This window comes from Plasmodium sp. gorilla clade G2 (assembly GCF_900097015.1).
Source record: "Plasmodium sp. gorilla clade G2 genome assembly, contig: PADLG01_00_1, whole genome shotgun sequence".
Taxonomy (NCBI): domain Eukaryota; phylum Apicomplexa; class Aconoidasida; order Haemosporida; family Plasmodiidae; genus Plasmodium; species Plasmodium adleri (nom. inval.).
In genome coordinates, this window is record NW_021628867.1 from 1 (window position 1) to 19,317 (window position 19,317).

At 15.1% G+C, this 19,317-nt stretch overlaps 6 protein-coding genes across 6 annotated transcripts; 1 reads left to right on the forward strand and 5 right to left on the reverse strand.

Moving 5' to 3' along the window:
* Positions 1-791: 791 nt before the first annotated feature.
* On the reverse strand, positions 792-1,734 carry PADL01_0000100 (Plasmodium exported protein (hyp12), unknown function; the record flags this gene model as incomplete). The annotated part of the gene is made up of 2 exons (XM_028680389.1): positions 792-1,496; positions 1,666-1,734. The coding sequence occupies 2 exons, from the start codon at positions 1,732-1,734 to the stop codon at positions 792-794; spliced, it is 774 nt and encodes a 257-aa protein (XP_028541167.1).
* A 2,957-nt stretch (positions 1,735-4,691) lies between these two features.
* PADL01_0000200 (Plasmodium exported protein (PHISTa), unknown function) lies at positions 4,692-5,650 on the reverse strand (the record flags this gene model as incomplete). Its single annotated transcript, XM_028680390.1, has 2 exons — positions 4,692-5,345; positions 5,492-5,650. The coding sequence occupies 2 exons, from the start codon at positions 5,648-5,650 to the stop codon at positions 4,692-4,694; spliced, it is 813 nt and encodes a 270-aa protein (XP_028541168.1).
* A 3,498-nt stretch (positions 5,651-9,148) lies between these two features.
* Positions 9,149-9,959, reverse strand: PADL01_0000300 (Plasmodium exported protein (hyp15), unknown function; the record flags this gene model as incomplete). Its single annotated transcript, XM_028680391.1, has 2 exons — positions 9,149-9,796; positions 9,894-9,959. The coding sequence occupies 2 exons, from the start codon at positions 9,957-9,959 to the stop codon at positions 9,149-9,151; spliced, it is 714 nt and encodes a 237-aa protein (XP_028541169.1).
* A 1,534-nt stretch (positions 9,960-11,493) lies between these two features.
* PADL01_0000400 (Plasmodium exported protein (hyp6), unknown function) lies at positions 11,494-12,187 on the forward strand (the record flags this gene model as incomplete). The annotated part of the gene is made up of 2 exons (XM_028680392.1): positions 11,494-11,535; positions 11,651-12,187. The coding sequence occupies 2 exons, from the start codon at positions 11,494-11,496 to the stop codon at positions 12,185-12,187; spliced, it is 579 nt and encodes a 192-aa protein (XP_028541170.1).
* Positions 12,188-14,074: 1,887 nt separating this feature from the next.
* On the reverse strand, positions 14,075-15,062 carry PADL01_0000500 (Plasmodium exported protein (PHISTa), unknown function; the record flags this gene model as incomplete). The annotated part of the gene is made up of 2 exons (XM_028680393.1): positions 14,075-14,791; positions 14,925-15,062. The coding sequence occupies 2 exons, from the start codon at positions 15,060-15,062 to the stop codon at positions 14,075-14,077; spliced, it is 855 nt and encodes a 284-aa protein (XP_028541171.1).
* A 2,381-nt stretch (positions 15,063-17,443) lies between these two features.
* Positions 17,444-18,469, reverse strand: PADL01_0000600 (Plasmodium exported protein (PHISTb), unknown function; the record flags this gene model as incomplete). Its single annotated transcript, XM_028680394.1, has 2 exons — positions 17,444-18,313; positions 18,404-18,469. 2 exons carry the CDS (start codon positions 18,467-18,469, stop codon positions 17,444-17,446), a joined length of 936 nt encoding a protein of 311 aa, XP_028541172.1.
* Between the last annotated feature and the right edge of the window lie 848 nt (positions 18,470-19,317).

Genomic DNA, 19,317 nt, shown 5'->3' on the forward strand with positions numbered 1-19,317 from the left:
TTTGTAATAAAAGACTTTATTTATATTCTTTATCACGTAAAATAATTGCATTCATATTTTTCAAAATTAAATATAAGACTATTTCGTTTTGCCCCTATATTTTATACATGTCTGGAACTTAATTTATTTTTACCTAAAAAAATTTTACATGTATATATTAAAAAAAAAAGAAAAAACATTTTTTCATATATACATTCATTAATATTTTTCAATAATAAAATATACTAAAGGTTTTTTATTTGTTTTTATATTATTTCGAAATGAAGAATGTGTGAACAAAAATTATATATTAATATATATATTTTATTTAAAATTATATTAGACTACATGTGATTATAATAATGTGTATTATATATATATATATATTATTAATACGGAAAAAAATTAGAGTAATTCTCTTGAATATTAGTAAATTTTTTTTATTAAAAATTAAGTAATTTTTTTCTTTATACCAGGAAAAATATTATAATAAAAAAATAAAAATATTGTATAGAAAAGGAATATATGAAACAAAATTAGATTAATAGAAAAATATAAAAATAATGTATTTTTAAAATAAAAAATATTTCTAGTGGATTTATATATAAATATGTTATAATGGGGATAATATATATATATACATATATGAAAGAAATTAATGTTTTTTTTTTCTTTGCTTTTTTCACTTGTATTATTTCATGTATTTATATAAAAAAAAATTCCAATAGATTCTTCATATATATTTATTAGTGTTTCATCATAAACGTATAAGAGATTCTACATTTTTTTCCCCCCTTTACATTTCATATTGTTCAAAAGTTATTATCTTTTTTTTCCTTTTTATTTTTTTTCTTTTCTTCTTTTAATTTCTGTTTTTCTAATCTTTCCATTTTTCGTCTTCTTCTATTTTCTTTTGATGTATCGTATACTACATGTTTTGCTAATTTTGGATTTCGTAAATAATAAATATCATCTTCTATATTTTCTAAATCAACAATACTACGAATCATTGGATCGTCTTCATATTTTTCAATATGCTTTCTAATTTCTCTGTATAATTTGTATTGACGATTTGGATCAATTCTATTTACATTTAAACAAAGTAATTCTTTAAATTTACCTTTAATATCATGAGGAAGATCCAATGTGTCTACAATACATTTTACACGATTTTCATTGTAACTTTGCAGTACATTTTGTAAACCACCGTTATAATTATTATCATTTGATGATTGACGATTTTGTAAAATAGAATTATATGTAGGTCTACTAATTGTTTGTTTGTTAACTTGTTCGTTTCTTTTCGACATAGATTTTGTTCTACTTTTTTCAGCTGTTGCTTTTGTAGAGCTTTGTGCTGAAGAATTACTTGAATTCGTAATTGATTCATTTGGATATTTGTTTTTAGTATGAGTTGAAGGTTTTTCTACAGATGCTTCTGCCAGTGATCTAATTGGCATTGAATTTGATACATTAAATATCCTATTTTCTTTCTTAACAGAGCCTAGTTCGACATTCTAAAAATAAACAGTCATATATATTGTATATATAATATTGTATAACTATATATTCATAAATATATATATATATATATATATATATATATGTTTTAATTATATTCAATGAAACACAAAGTCATTTAAATATATATAAATATATTACATAAATATACATTAATTATATTACATTTTCCTGTAATATAGAATAAAGGGATAGAATGACAAATACGATTTGTTTCATCTGAATAATGAACATTATGAACAAATTATATATGAAATATATATTAAATTTTTTTTTTTAACATATATTTTTAATGAATATATTTAAATATAGAAACAAAAGCATATATATATATATATATATATATATACATATATATTATTTAAAAAATAAAAAATAAATATTTATATATTTCATTTATTTTTTATTTTTTTTTTATTTTTTTTTTTTTATTATTATATTCTTTTAGTTTTATAATTTTAAATAGATATTTTTTTTTTCATATACATATATTTTATAATACAATAATATTATTTATTATTTATAATGTTTATTTTTTAATTTATATAATTTTTAATATAAATAATAACATTAATAAATAACATTTGTATTCTATTTTAATAATATGTATTTTAATAATTTTTATATATATATATAATTTTTAACGGTTGTAATATTTATAGAATGATATATTTAATATTTTTCTGCATGTTAGAAATTATTCTTTAATAGAAAATTCATAAATATCTTAAATATTTCATTTGTAATTGATATATATATGTATAAAACAAAAATGATATATTTATATTATATATTTGTTTAATAGATTTAGTTTTATAATAAATATATTACGGTACATGCATACAATTATATATATTATATATATATAAAAACTTTAGATTCTTTTATTTCGAATAAAACAGTTTTTAATTATAAATAACATATAGCTAAATATGCAAGAATCTATTATTTTAAAATTTTATTTTTATAATTAAATTATAATGTTTTCATAAACAATATGAATTTATATTATTTAATTATATATAAAAAAAAATAATTTTATTTTAATTTATTTATTAAAATGCGTTTTATTAGTATAATGAATAAATTATTGTAATGATAAAAACTATATATATATAACTAATATGTTATTGATTTTATTTACTTTTAATTTTTTATCATGTTAAAATAATTAATAAATATTTATCTAAATAAATAATATTAAAATTTTCAATCATGCTAAGAAATATTTATTTTAAAAATAATAATTATTATTTATTTATTGTTTAATTTATGTCATATATTATATATGAATATATATATAGGTTCTATAGTTTTATATTCTCTATGAGGTTGTACAACCAATTTATTTTATTTTATTTTATTTTTTATTTTTTTATTTTTATTATTCTGTTGCATGGTGCCTTTTTTTTTTAATTTTAAAATATATATATTATTGTATTATTTTTTAAATGTAAAGATATAATATAATTTATATATTTTTAAATATAAAATAAATTAATATATTTACATTTTTATATATATATATTCTTTTATTACGTTCGAATTTAATATATATTTATATATGTTTTAAATATGATAACATATGAATTATATATATCGAATTATTATTAAACTTATTCATTATATGTATGATTAAATTCATTCAAATACATATACAATATATATTAGAGAATATTTTAATACATCATAAATGAAATATAACTATTAAAAAAAATAATAATAATAATTATAAAAATATAAAGTATTAATATCATTATTACATGTTATAAACTATATTTTTATTATTGTATATAATATATTATGCTATCAACTCATGAAATCATATTTAAAATGTTACGCAGTTTTTTTCTTTAACTTATATTATAGTTTGAATATTTTATATTAATAAGTATTTTTTTATTATTTTCTTAATATCAATATAAAACATATTCTACAAAATTACAAACATTATAATAACATACTTTTAAGCATAATAATAATAATAATAATAGGTGTATATTTTCAGATGCTAACTAAAGAATAAAAGACAGACACAAAATTAATGTATATTTTAAAAGAGAAATATATATATATATAATATATTAAACAAATTGGTTTCATATATTATTAGATAAATTAAAATTTATGTACATTACCATCATATATAAACCATTAAAATGTAATATATGATAATATAAAATATTTATTATATACACTTATATATATTTGCCCTCTGTATATTTTATCTCAATATAACGATAAACCCTTATAAGATGCATAAATATATCATTTATATTTTATTATTTCTTTTATGTTCTTTTCCATTTTCAATAATTGCATTTACATGTACTTTTAAGTTACATTTAAAATGTTTCATGAGGGTTTCTATGTTTGTGTTTGTATGCCTATGAAATTGCGTATATTATTAATACATATATAATATATTTAATTGTAAGTTTAATTTTGATATTACCTATATTATGTTTTTTTTTTTTATTTTACAGAAAAAAAAAAAATTAAATTACATAAAGAAAATATTTTTTCTTTCTTTTTATTATAAATATTTCTTTATTTCTTTATATAATAATATATTAGATACATAATAAATTGCGTTAATTTCATTAATATATATATATATATATAATCTGAAGTTTTTAGAACATTCAATTCTTATATTTCATTCGTATTTATTTCTTACCGTAATAAAATGGTTATTATTTTTAATATATATGTTAATAAGTTTGTTAATTACACAAAATGTTATATATACTATATCATTAAAATAAATTAATATAATTATTATATTTTAATTATTATAATATTGATATAAACATGTACAAATATATATATATATATATATATATAAGCACATACACTTCTAATTGTCATCTATTTAAAAAAAAAATTTATATATAAGAACATTTATATGTTTAATATAATCATTCTTTCTTAAATGTAAAATATATACATTTAAGAAATTTTATTCTAGCATAGACATGAAGAATGAAATAACATATTTCTATATAATTTTTATAATCTCCTAAAAAATTGGAATTGTACATATATATATATATATATATATATATTTATTTATATAAGTGATAAATAATTATTTTCATATAAGTCAATATATTTAAAAAATGTTTCATATTAATTTTATATACATACTATAATTAAACATATATTTCTTTTAACCTTTATAAAATCTATTAATAATCTTCATTCAATATTATAGCCATTTTATGTAATAGTTCCGTTTGATATTTTTCATGTAATTCTTTTTTTAATATTTGAAAATATTCTAAGAATGAGTAAATAAATTTTAATATATCATCAAGTGTATGCTTATCATTAATTAAACTACGAAATCTTTGAGTGTATTTTATCTCTTCACGTGCTACTGTTCCACAAAGATTAAAAAGAATACCCTTCCATGTATAGTCATATAAAAATGTACTAGCACCATATTTATTGGTACCTACATAAATATCTTTATCTAAATGTTTTTGTATTGAAGACTTTATCTCTTTCGATATATCATCCAAACCTTCTTTGGCAACACCAACTGTGTGAGACCATATATTTATAAGATCTTCTTTTGAGGGACATTCTTCTAATGACTTTAGCAAATCTAATAATTCTTTTTCTGTTAAACTTTTTGACATATCATTGTAATTTTTATTTTCTAATGTAACTGTTTCATTATTAAATGAATTTGGACTACTCTCATTTGTTTTATCCAAATGATTCATTGTATTTTTTCTTTGCATATTATTATTGCTTTCATTTTCAATTTCAGATAAATTTCGTGACATTATTTCAATATTTTTTCTAGATTGAACTATATTCTCTTCATATATATTCTGTAATTAATATATAGAAAAAAAAAAATAAATATATAATAATAAAAATATAATTACTCATAATATTATACATTGCAAAAATATATAAATATAAATATATTTATAAAAAACTAGTATAAAGTTTTAGAAATATTTTATCAACTTACCCATGAGGATAAATAAAATAATGAAATTACATATAAACTTAATGACATTAAAATAAAAGACCTACAAGATATTCCACATTTCATTCTTTGCCTACTTACATCAGTAGAATTTAAATTATATTTATGTTTTTTTAAATTTTTATTATAATTAATTGCCATATTTTTTAATAATAATGGATAAAAAAATATATGTATTTTTACTAATTCGCTTTTTAATATATATATATTATATGTGAAAATTATATTTTTTAATTACAATATATTGTTATTATAAATAAAGTATAGATATCAAAATATTCCTATAAAAATTATATTATTATTGTGTGTGTATTAAATATTATTTTAAATATGTATATATATAATAATTTTAGATGAAAAAAAAAAAATAATAAAATAAATTTTAAAAGAATAAATGAAGAAAAAAATTATAATAATAATGTAAAAAAATATATATAATTTATAATATAATTGTTGTGTAAAAAAAAAAAAATATACATTATAATATTAATTATAAAAATTTATAATTTTATAATATAAAATTAAAACATATAAATCTATATATATATAATATATATTTATTAAATATCATAATTATAATTCTTTCATCATAATATATTATATTTACTAGAATTTATATTAATGTATTCATCATATATCTATTTGGTAAAAATTTACACAAACAAATATTTAAAATTTTAAAAACATATTAATGAGCATTATTATATAAAATATAAAATAATTTTTCAAACGCTATATTTTTTATGTTTTTAATAATTTAAAGTAATATTTTTAAGCAAAGAAATATATATTCTTATAATAATAATTTTATGCAATTTAAAAAATTATGACACACTTCATAGTAAGTGACACTAATATGAATTAGCTTTAATAGATTATATGTAAAATATATATATTTATTTATTTATTTGTAAGATATCTAAGTTGAGCTTTTATCATAGTGTATAAAATCTTATTTTCTCATTAAATAAAAATATACAATCTTAAAAAAATACCAAATGTTAATATTTATAAAATGTAATATATAATTTTAATAACACATAACAAGAACTTATTAAATTAAATATATATATATATATATATATTTATATATTCATAAAAAAAATAATTTGAGCTTTTATAATAGTTTATAATATTTTATTTTCTCATTTAATAAAAATATAGAATCTTAAAATATACCAAATAATATTATTCATAAAGTGTAATAAATAATTTTTAATAACACATAACAATAAATAATTAAAATGAACACATATATTTATATATTTAATATGTGTTATTCTTATTTTTTTTATAAAATATTTAACTTTATCTATATATTTTAATTTATAATATTTTAATTTAATTCATTGAATAAAAGGAATATTATAAAATTAATTTTTTAATTAGCTTCATTTATTTTATTTATTATAGAAAAAAAAATATATATTATTTATATATTAAACAACTTGAATTTTATTTTACACACATACAAATCACATTATAAGCTTTTTAATAAAAAAAAAAAAAAAAAAAAAAAAATTACATATATATATATATATATGTATGTATTTTATATGCCGTTTTATTTATAACATTTATATAATAATTATTATTCATTTCTATGTAGGAAAATTTATAAAATAATTATTTTAATTTAATGATATATATATATTTTATTGCTATTATTAAAAAATTAATATTATTTTTATATAGAATTGTCTAAATATAATATGCCTTATTTTATATTATTTTATAAAATCATTCATTTAAATAATAATACTATAATTACCTAAAATAGATTTAATGGTTTTTTATGATACAATATATGATTGGAAGTATAAAATTTTCAAATACATTATATTATTTATATGTATCTTATTATATATAATAATAAAATAATATAATATATTAAAAAAAGTAAACATATTTACTTTAAAAAAAAAATGAATTTATTATTTATCCTAAAATTTTAAACACATACATACACATATATATAATGGATAAAATATAAAAAATTGTATATTTAAAAAAAAAAAGATAAATAAAAAAAAAAATATATTACAATAATCTTATATTTTTAACTTATTTAAATAAATGAATATATATTTTTCTTATTGTAATTATATTTAAGTTGAACATACAACTATCTCCTTCTTTGTTATTATTATTGTTCTTATATAAACATATATATAATTATATTTATTTATAAAAATATTATTATTAAGCTTTACAATTTCGGTGTATTTATTATAATTTTAAATAATTTTTAATTAATAAAGAATAAAAATAAAAAATATATGTATTTTTTACTATTAAAGGAAATATGAGACTAAATATAAATTTGTAAAAAACTAATAAAATATATTTCTTTTTTAGTTATTCCTAATGTGTTGATTTTAATAATAAATATAATGGTATTAATAATAATATAGTTCTATAACTATATATATATATATATATATATTTTATACCTTCATTTTTTGTTAGAACATATGTATATATCATGATACACCAAGAAAAATGCAAAAAATTATATATTAAAAACTTTTGTCTAAGTTAAAAAAAGATAAACGACACATGAATTAAAAATTTATATTATCATGTTATGTCAAAAAAACTAACAAAAAAAAAGAATTATATAAAGTATTAAAAAATATAAATGAATTACAACACAAAAATAAACTAAAAGAATTTGTGTTATCAATCACTTAATGTGTGAAAACGTATGACTGAAAATTTAAAAGAATTAAAAAGTATCATTCATCCATTTTTATATAAATATATCATATTGTGATATTTATCCTGATGAAACATCGTATGGATGTCTAATTTATATGAGTAAAAAAAAAAATTTGTTATATTAATTACATACATCAATGAATTAAATATTTTACTAAATAAAGTACATACAATAGATCATATAAAAAATCATATATATTGCTGTATTATTACTTTTGAGGAAATAAAAGAAAAATTATATAACTTTTATATAAACAGTAATTTCAACATATAGGTCAGAATCCTGCAAAAAATTATAAAAAGGATTTTTATTAAACTGTATTTCTCATATATATTACGAAAAGATGAAATATATTTAATATTATTAATAACATATATATGTGTGCGTTTGTATGTATTTATTTATTACATCAATTCATAATAATTTATATACTCAGAAAAATGTGCAATATATATATATATATATATATATTAATTATCATGAAATGTATTTAAAATATATATATATACATATTCTTGTTTCTTATACACATATTAATACTTCAAGAAATATATAAAATAGACTTAATATTAATATTATTCATTTATAATTTAAATAAATAGAAATATTTATTAATTTTTAATAATTATACATGTATACCTGATTAATAGTTAATATACTTTATTATATACATGTGATAAAAACAACAAAAAAAAACTTAATAAATAAAGAAAATAAAAATACATATATTAGTATCATATATAGAATAATATAATCATATATATATATTAAAATTGATTTACTGTAATTTTTTAATAAACATAAAAAATATCACATAAATGCAAATAAAAATATATATTAAATATTAATTTATATATTAATAAGAATATATATATATATATATAGTTTGCACAAAAAAACATCTTCTATATATTAAATTATTCTTCAAGTGTTTCATAATATATATCTTTATGTGACCATAACCATGTAACGAGAATAAAAACTACAACCATTAATAATATTATTAATAATATAATAGCTCCAAAGACACCTCCAGATGCAATAATTAACGTTGTAGCCCCTAAACCAGCACGTATGAGAATAACTCCTATAACCATTATAATCTCACAGATTATAGCACTCTGTCCCAAAACAGTAATGATTCCTGATATAACTCTCCAAAATTTATTTCTTTTAAAAATCATTTTATATAATTTATTCTTAAATCTAGTCATCCTACTAGTTGTTTTTAATATATGTTTTGATGAAGAAGTTACATTACATTCCTTCATCATATTATTTTTATAATCACACAGTTCTTCACTTTTAACCGATTCAGATATATCTTCTGAATTCTTATTATTTAACTTATTTTTTGAATATTTTTTATGACTTCTCCCTTTATCCAAATTATTTTGGTTTTCTCCTTCATTATATTTTACAAAATTATCATGTACGTTATCATCTTTTGAGAATTCATGATATACTGGTTCTTTTGTGGCACATTTTACACTTGTAGTTCTCTTATGAGAAGAACTATAACTGTTTTTATTATCATGTTCATATAAATCCTTTTTATGGTTATTCTAATAAAAATAAATAATGTAAATAATAATATAAATATAATATAAAATTCTTTTGTTTCAATTCTTCTTTTTTTTTATTATTATTTTTTTATATTACCTCTTTTGCTGCAAGTAACACACTTAATATAACAGTAAATAAAAAAATAAAAGAACAAATATTCATTCTTACATTATATATTTCATAACATTTTTATTTAATAACATACAATCTCATTTTGTTAAAAGATAAAACATTCAAACTTAATAAATTTTATAAATATAAACCATAATAGAACATAAAATTATGTTATTACAAATTATGGTCTTGACAAAAAAAAAAAAAAAAAAAAAAAAAAACAAAAAAATTCACTCATGTTATTAATGAAGCATACCTCATTTATAAAAATTATAATTTATGTATTATAAAATATATATATATATATTATATAATATTTTCTATATTTTAATATAATAGAAAAATATATTTAAAACACGTAAAATAATAATCATAGTCACTATTATAATGAAGAAGGTTTTAGTTTAATTCTAATTATTGTATAAATATTTAAAAGTAACCGATATATATATAATTATATTTTCATTTATATGTTAAATAAAAAAAAAAAAAAAAAAAAAAAAAATCATATTATAAAAAAAAATGTTATAATTTCGTTATTATTAATTTAAGTAATAAATATGATATTATATATTTAATCACAAAATATACAACTCATTAATTTTTATAAAAAAGTACTATTTTATGTTACAATCACAAAAACAATAAAATTGTATGTATATAAATATATATAATAAATTTATTATTTCATGCATTGTGAAATAAATAAATATTCAATATAAATTGAATATTCATGTAGAATTAATATAAAATCATATTTGTTAAATCTATAAGAATTAACATTATCATTTTTATTTAAAAAAAACATATATATACAAAATATTTTAATATTAATTATTTTTATCATTTATATAATTATATTTTATACTTTTATTTATGTAATAAAATATATATATTACATAACTTAATTATAATTAAATAATATATATCATATTGTAATATATTATAAAAATGTTTTATTAATTAAATATTTGTTTTATCAAAATATTTATTATTTAACCTAAATCAATTCATGCTCATATAATTTAAATTAAATATATTATATATAGGTATTAAAAATAAAAAAAATAAAAAAAATAAAAAAAACGTTAAATACGAAATATCATATAATAAATATAATTTTCATATATTTAATAAATACATGAATAATATATTAAATGAAATATAAATAACATAATATTTTTTGAAATATTATTATTATTATTATATATTCTATATCTTATTTAAAATAAACAAATTTATTATCAATCCCATAATAGCATATATAGTTTATAAAAAGCAAAATACTAAAAATATATCATAAAATAAATTCATATAAGTATTCTCATGAAAATAAATAATTTATAAAAAATATTATTATTATTATCTAATATAAATATAATTATTTATATTATCCATTTCATGAATGTAAAATATGTTATATATATAATATATATATATATATATATATATCATTAAAAATTATAGATATGTTAACTTATTAATTATTAATAAAAATTAATTCCCACAATGACCAAAGTTTTAATTCTTTTTAAAAAATTATTATTTATATATTTTTTAAATTTTTCATTATACTTTAATTATGAGGTTAGTATATAAATATTATCTAATTTTTTTACTCAAAGTATATTTATATATTTGTTATAAAAACATTTTCATAGAAAAACACATTACTATATTTTTATCACTTTAATTTATATATATATTTTATTATTTTTCTGCATTTTTGTTTTTTTCAGCATTTTCTAAATATTATAAATAATGAAATATATAATTTTAACAAGGTTTCTACTTTAAATATGAAAAGAAAATTGAATGAAATGTTAAGGTATAATAATAGGTCACAATTAAAGTTCTCACACATAAATAATAATACTGATTATTGTGAAGAATATATAATTAGTTCATCAGAAACAGAATTGTTAGAAACTTCGAAAAAGAAATCAAATGATAATACATCAGAAGATGATAACAATTATAATATAACTACAAGAGAAGAAACCTTGGAAGATTTGCTAAACGAATATGATGAAGAAATGAGAGAAATAAATAATAATAAAAAAAAAACTTTTTTTAAAAGAGCAAAACTTCTATGGAAAGCCTTTGATAATATTTTTATAGACAAGATAATAGATACAAATATACAGAATAAACAATCAGAATTAGAAGAAGATATTTTTCAAAATGCTGTAATACTTTCTAGTTCTCCAATTTTTGCTATACCAATACTTTCATATTTTTGTAAGCGCATTAATTTTTTTCATTCACCACAGTAAAAAACAAACGTAAAGCTGAAGAAAAAATATATTCAAATAAAAATAAGTATATAATTTAATTTTATAATATTAAAATTGTTATTAAAGAATATTTTATAGTTATATTGTATATGTATATATATATATATATATATGTATATATGTAAAAAAGCTATTTGTATAACAATTATAATAATATATTGTGTATTATTAATAGAAATTAGTTAATATTTTCATATAATTCAATCCCTTTTTTTTTTTTTTTATTTATATATTTTATTTTCTTTTTTTTTGTATGAATTAATTAATATACTTTATCTTCAATATTTTTATAAACATTTATATTTTCATTAATTCAATAATATAAAAAAAAAAAAAAAAAAACTAAAAAAAATTATATATATTTAATAAATTAACACTTGATATAATACACATTCAATATATAAATATTATTTTATATATAATAATATTTTAATCTAATAATGTAGTTGAGAAAAATTAGTATTTTACAATCATTAATAACTATTTTTTTCTATTTATTTCTTCCACATTTATATATATTCTATATAGTAATATTTATATATATACAATTTTTTTATGTTTATCATATTTTTTATTTTTTTATAAACAATAGTTCTTTTTATATTCTTCTAATCCTCATACAAAAATAATATTAAATGAGATTAATCTTGTATTAAATAGGGCCTTATAAAATTCATTAATATGTAGTGAAAAATATATATATACGCACTTCAAATAAAAATAAAATATTCCATAACATTTTGATAGATGTATAAATTGTAAGAACATATATAATAAGAAACATTCATATCATAAAAATAATATAAATAAAGCTCAAATAATACCATATAATCAAACAAAAGAAACATTACAAGACCAAGTGGAAGAGTATGATCACTAAAAGAAATAAATAAACACAATAAAAGAAAAACCTTTTTATAAAATACACCTATTGTTATTATGTAATATTTATGATATATTTATTAATAAATCAGTAGATATTAATTTACAAAAATAGCATTCATCATTACTAAATCATACGACTGTTAGCACAGGATATCTTTTTAATACTTTCCTTCAATTAAAATAGCTACATCAGGTTATCATATTACAGGATTTGAATTTTCGAATAGATATTAATATTAATCTTTTAAAATATATTAAAGAATCACATAATAATACAAAATGTTTCACAAAAATATATACATATAAATCATATTTTGTGATTACATAAATTATGTGTATTAAAATAGATTAATTAATTTAATACACAAAATATATATTTTTCTATTATATTTGAAACTTTTTTTGTATTAATATAATATTAAATATTCTTTAGCCATATTTAGTAAAATATTCAGTATTTTTATAGTAAATAATAGTATTAATAATAATTTTTTTTTCCTTCTTATTTAAATTGTAGAAATACTTAATTTACATCAATAACACCAATACAATTGTTAACAATATACTATATTTATATTCCTAATTATATAATACTTATAGAACAGTTTTAAATAATATAAATTTCGATTTGAATTTTAATAGATAAAATAGATATAATATATTAAAACCTTAAAAATTAAATATATATATATATATATATATATAAACATACACATTTCTAATTCTAATATATTTTTGAAATAATAATCAATTCTTAAAACTAAAATATATATATATATTAAATGTATTATTCTACAGAATAGACATGAAAAGGCAAAATAACATAAATATATATACGTTTGTTTATTCTTCAAAAAAAATATAACTTTTAAATATATATATATATTAATTAATTACTTTTAATTAAATAAATATATTATATTAATTTCTTATATTCAATGTTATATATAATTAAATTTTTATTTCTTTTAATTCTTATAATTAATACTTTTTATTACGATTAGTACGTTTCTTAATTTGTTCTGAAAGCTCCTTTTCGAAATTTTCCTTTAGTTCCCCTTTAAGTTTATTAAAATGTTCTAAGAATGAATAAATAAATTTTAAACCATTATCAATTGTACTTTTATCATTAATTAAGTTAAAAAAACTTTTAGTGTATTCTGCCTCTTCTGTTCCTACTGCTGTACAATAGTTGAAATAAACTCTTGACCATATATCGTTATATAAGAGTTTTCCCTTACCCAAATCAATATCATTATCTAAATTTTCTTGTATTGATGCCTTTAACTCATGCAATATATTATCAAAACCTTGTTTCGCCACATAAAGGGTATGAGTCCATATATTTCTAAGATCTTCTTTTGAGGGGCATTCTTTAAATGAATTTAAAACCTCATATAATTCAGCTTCTGTTAAATTCCTTGACATATCATTATAATTTATATTACATATAGAAATATTACTTTCATTTTCCGCATTATTATTCGCACAACAATTATTACTACTATTGCCATTTTCCGCTACTACTTCATTACTTTTAATATCAGTTTCATTGGATTTTGTTTTACTCACATCTCCTTTTTTATATTTAAAAAATTTTTTCTTTTTTGGTACCTTAACTTTTTCTTCCTGAACTAAATTTCGTTTATATATATTACAATTTTTAGCTGTTTCTAAGCTGCCATTTTCTAAAGAATTCTATAAAAATAAATAAATAAATAAATAAATAAATATATATATATATATATATATATATATATATATATATATATATAACATATATACATGTAATAAATGTTTGATATTAAATAAATATATATTATCAGCTTACATTAAATAAAACATAATAAAATCCAATTATATATAAACTTAAGCAAAGAAATTTAAACGAGACATAATACAATGTTCCTTTTTTATTCTTTTTAGCACAATAAGACGGATAAATAGTACAATTTTTTTTAATTCCCATATTTTAATAACGTTATAATTTTTTTTGGTTGATATATAAAGAATGAAATTATGATAAATATTAATATATATTTATTTATATAGTATAAAAGATTAAAATAATTCAATTTATAAATAAAAGGTATGTTATATATTTATATTTATATAAATTTTTTTTTTTTTTTTATAATATAATGAAATTATAAAAAAAAATATATAAAAGAATATAAAATATTTAATTAAATAAAAATATATAATATTTTCTTTTATAGAAATAAACAAATGTAAAAAACAAAAAATCCAAGAATATAACAATAACAAATAAATATAAACGGTTTTTATGATTTTTATAAATTTAAATAAATTTATATTTTATTTCTTATAAAATATTCTCAAATGTTATATTCTATAATATAAAATTCATTATTTTTACATATATAATATAATAATAATATATGAAGAGAAAATACAAAATAATATTTGCATGCATATTTCTTTTTAATATGACCTATTATATAAATAATACTGTTATAAAAATGAGAATATATATTTCAATATATATATTTATATTAAACCTTTTTTTTTTATATTTAAAAAGAAGACTCTATTAAAATATTAATCTACATTTTTCATAGGAACATTTTTATGAAATTTAATTAAAATATTAATGTTATAATATTAAATATATCAATTACTGATTTTTTTTATTTTTTCATTTTATTATTTTTATTTATTTTATTTTTTTTCTTAAATATTTTTTTTACATATATTTATATATATATTACTGAATATATTAATTTTATATATTCTCTATAGAAAAGTTATAGTTATAAAAATAACATTGAAATTATATCCACATTTAAAATATATCAAAAAATATATTTTTTTTTTTTTCCTTGTTAAAAAAACAATATATACAAAAAATATTCCATTTTTTTAATAAGTAAAAATTTTTCTCAAAATTATAAAATTATATATTATAATTAAAACTATAATAAAGAATATATTTAAAATATATATTATTTATAATGAGGCATAAATTTTATATATTTAAAAGATAATTAAAAGTTTTTTATTTTTTTTTTTTTTCAACATACTAAAATAAAAAATATACAAAAAGGTAATTAAAAATATAATTCATATAATCAAATAAAATATTTTTAAGAGGTTTATTATGTTATTACACATAAATATATTTACCCTTATGAAACAACAAAGATTAATAATGTATATATATATATATATATATATATATATATATAAAGGATATTAAAAATAAATTAATAAATATTTTAGATATCCATATTAAAATATATACATAGAAAAAAGAATAATTTTTTTTGTAAAATACATTATAATAATGGAAATATTATTTTTTTACCAAAATAAAATTATATAGACATTTTTTATTTATTAATAATATAATATAATAAAGTATGTGTATTTATACTTGAATATTATCAAATTAAAAATATTTAATAAGAAAAATAAAATATAATGAATAAATTTAATTACATTATAATAAAAATATTATATATGTTAAACGTATGTTTATTCATTATATATATTTCATATATATTTTCTAAAAATTATTATATTCCATAAATTTTATTACATATTATTTTATATAGCACTCATATAATATGCTTATATAATACACAAAAAAAAAAAAAAAAAAAAAAAAAAAAAATTAAAATTTCAGGAATAATAAAATAAAATACCTATACTCATTAAAAAATGTTTCAATTGGTTCAATATAACATATTTTAATGTAAAAATAATATGATTCATAAATTATTATATACATATATATATATATATATATATTATAATTCTGAAACTTTTTTCATATTAGTCTTTTTTAGAATAAATATACTTCAAAATAAACCTTAATCAGATTATATATTTCTATAAAAATATAATGACACATATTCAATATTTCTTTTTTCTTCCTTATTTATTTTATATTTACATTTTTTTTCATTTACATATAATATAATATTTCATATTATATATATTTGTTATATACTTATATGTGTGTGTATATATATTTGTGTATTTCTTTATGTTATATATATGTGTTATAAAACATTCATATATATATTATGTTTTTCAAATAATGATTATATTTAAATAACATATGTTTACATAAATATATTCATCCTTAATTTTATATTCTTATCAAATTCGTAATAAATAATATATATATGTATATATACATGTTGATGTTCTTCCAAGCAAAGTAATAAAAAAAAAAAATAATAGTAATAAATAAATAAATATTTATATACATATAAATATATTTCATTTTTTATAAGACATAACATGATACTACATATACAAATACATATACATCATATATTTTCATCATGGAAGTATTAATTTATATTCCTATTCAGTATTTTATTTAAATGATCTTTTTAATAATTCTGTATATTCTGTATGTACATTTTTTATTAATGTTCTCCATGTTAATCTATAAGCCATTACAAATATTCTAAATTCAAATATATTATGAGGAGTAACAGTTGACCATTTATTAAAAATTTCATTAATAGTCTTATCATCATTATTATTATATTTTTTAACTACCATATTACATTCATTTAATATGTCATTCAATTTATTATGTGGTAATCTACTTCTATTTCGAAGTTTCAAATATTGATTATATAAACTTCTTTTTAAAAGGTTAAATTTGTTTTCTTCATTTTTTACGACGCTTTTCCATAGGTCTAATAATTTATTGGTTTCTTCGGATTCATTTCTCAATAATTTTATGTCTTTATTTATTTGTAAATCATTTTTGTTTGTTAATAATGTGCATTTACTATTTTCATCAAAATTTATTTCATATGTATCACAAATATCTTTATTCAATAAATCTTTAAATAATGATTTATTTTCATTGAATATATTTGATACATCTCCATTCAAAAATTGGTTTAATAATTTATGATCATTTAATATGTTCTCATTATCAAAATTACATAATGTTAATAAACTGTTAGCAAGATTTAATGAAGAAGCGCCAAAACCATGAGTATTACTACTACCTATTTTATGTAAATATTGTTTTATTGTTTCTTCTCTATTATTAGAAGAACATAATTCTTCAAGTTTCTCAATATGTTCAATCGGATTAATAAAATTTTCTTCGTTTGCTGTCTCAACAACAACATTAGCAGATTCATTGGTAGACAAGATCCTTCTATATATATTATTATTAAATTGAATTGGGAACAAAGAATAATTTATGCCATCACAATTAGACTGTATAAAAAATAAAATATATTTAAAGAATTATATATATATATATATATATATATATATATATTATAAGACATTACAATATTAACTTACTTGTATATGTACAAATCCCAGAACAGCTAGTGATAAATAAATGTTATAAAATTTAAATATATTCATTTTAAAAAATAAAAAAAAAAAAAAAAAAGGGAATAACTAAAATATACATATAAAAATATATATGTAAAAATATATATATATTTAAATTATAATCTTATTTTGTGTATTTATAAATATCCAAATTGCTTATAAACAAATTAATATCAAAAATTATTAATTTATTTTATTATATATTTTTCTATATTGATATTATATATATATATAACAAATTCTTAAAAAAAAATAATAAAAATATAGGATACAATAAATAAAAACAAAATTAAAGAAAAAAAAAAAAATTAATAGAAAAACACAATTAATAAGAATAAATTTAAAATTATAATATATATATATGTAATAAATATGTATTTTCAATAATCGTATATTACTGCAAAATATATATATAAGAAAAAAAGTAATAAGTTTGTAAAACATATGAATGTTATAAAATATTATTAAATTAAAATAATAAATAGTAAAATATATTTATTTTATATATATATATATTAATTAAATGTTATTTAAGAAATTATTATAAATAATATATAAATATATATGATAAAAATTAAGACGCATGTTCTTAAAATAATAACATTTCTTAATAATAAAAATCATATATACATTATATGTATATATAATATACATACACTAAATATTAAATCCTACAGAAAGAATATAGAGAGATATTTTAGTATTCCTTTATTTTAGAAATTAATATTATTTATATTTTACATATGAATTTTATACTATAATCATATATATATATATATATATATAAGAAAAAAAAGAAGTTTAAATAAATGTTTATATAAATTATTTAAAAACACATGAAATTTGTCCACATGTAAAATTTTTATTTATTTTTTCTA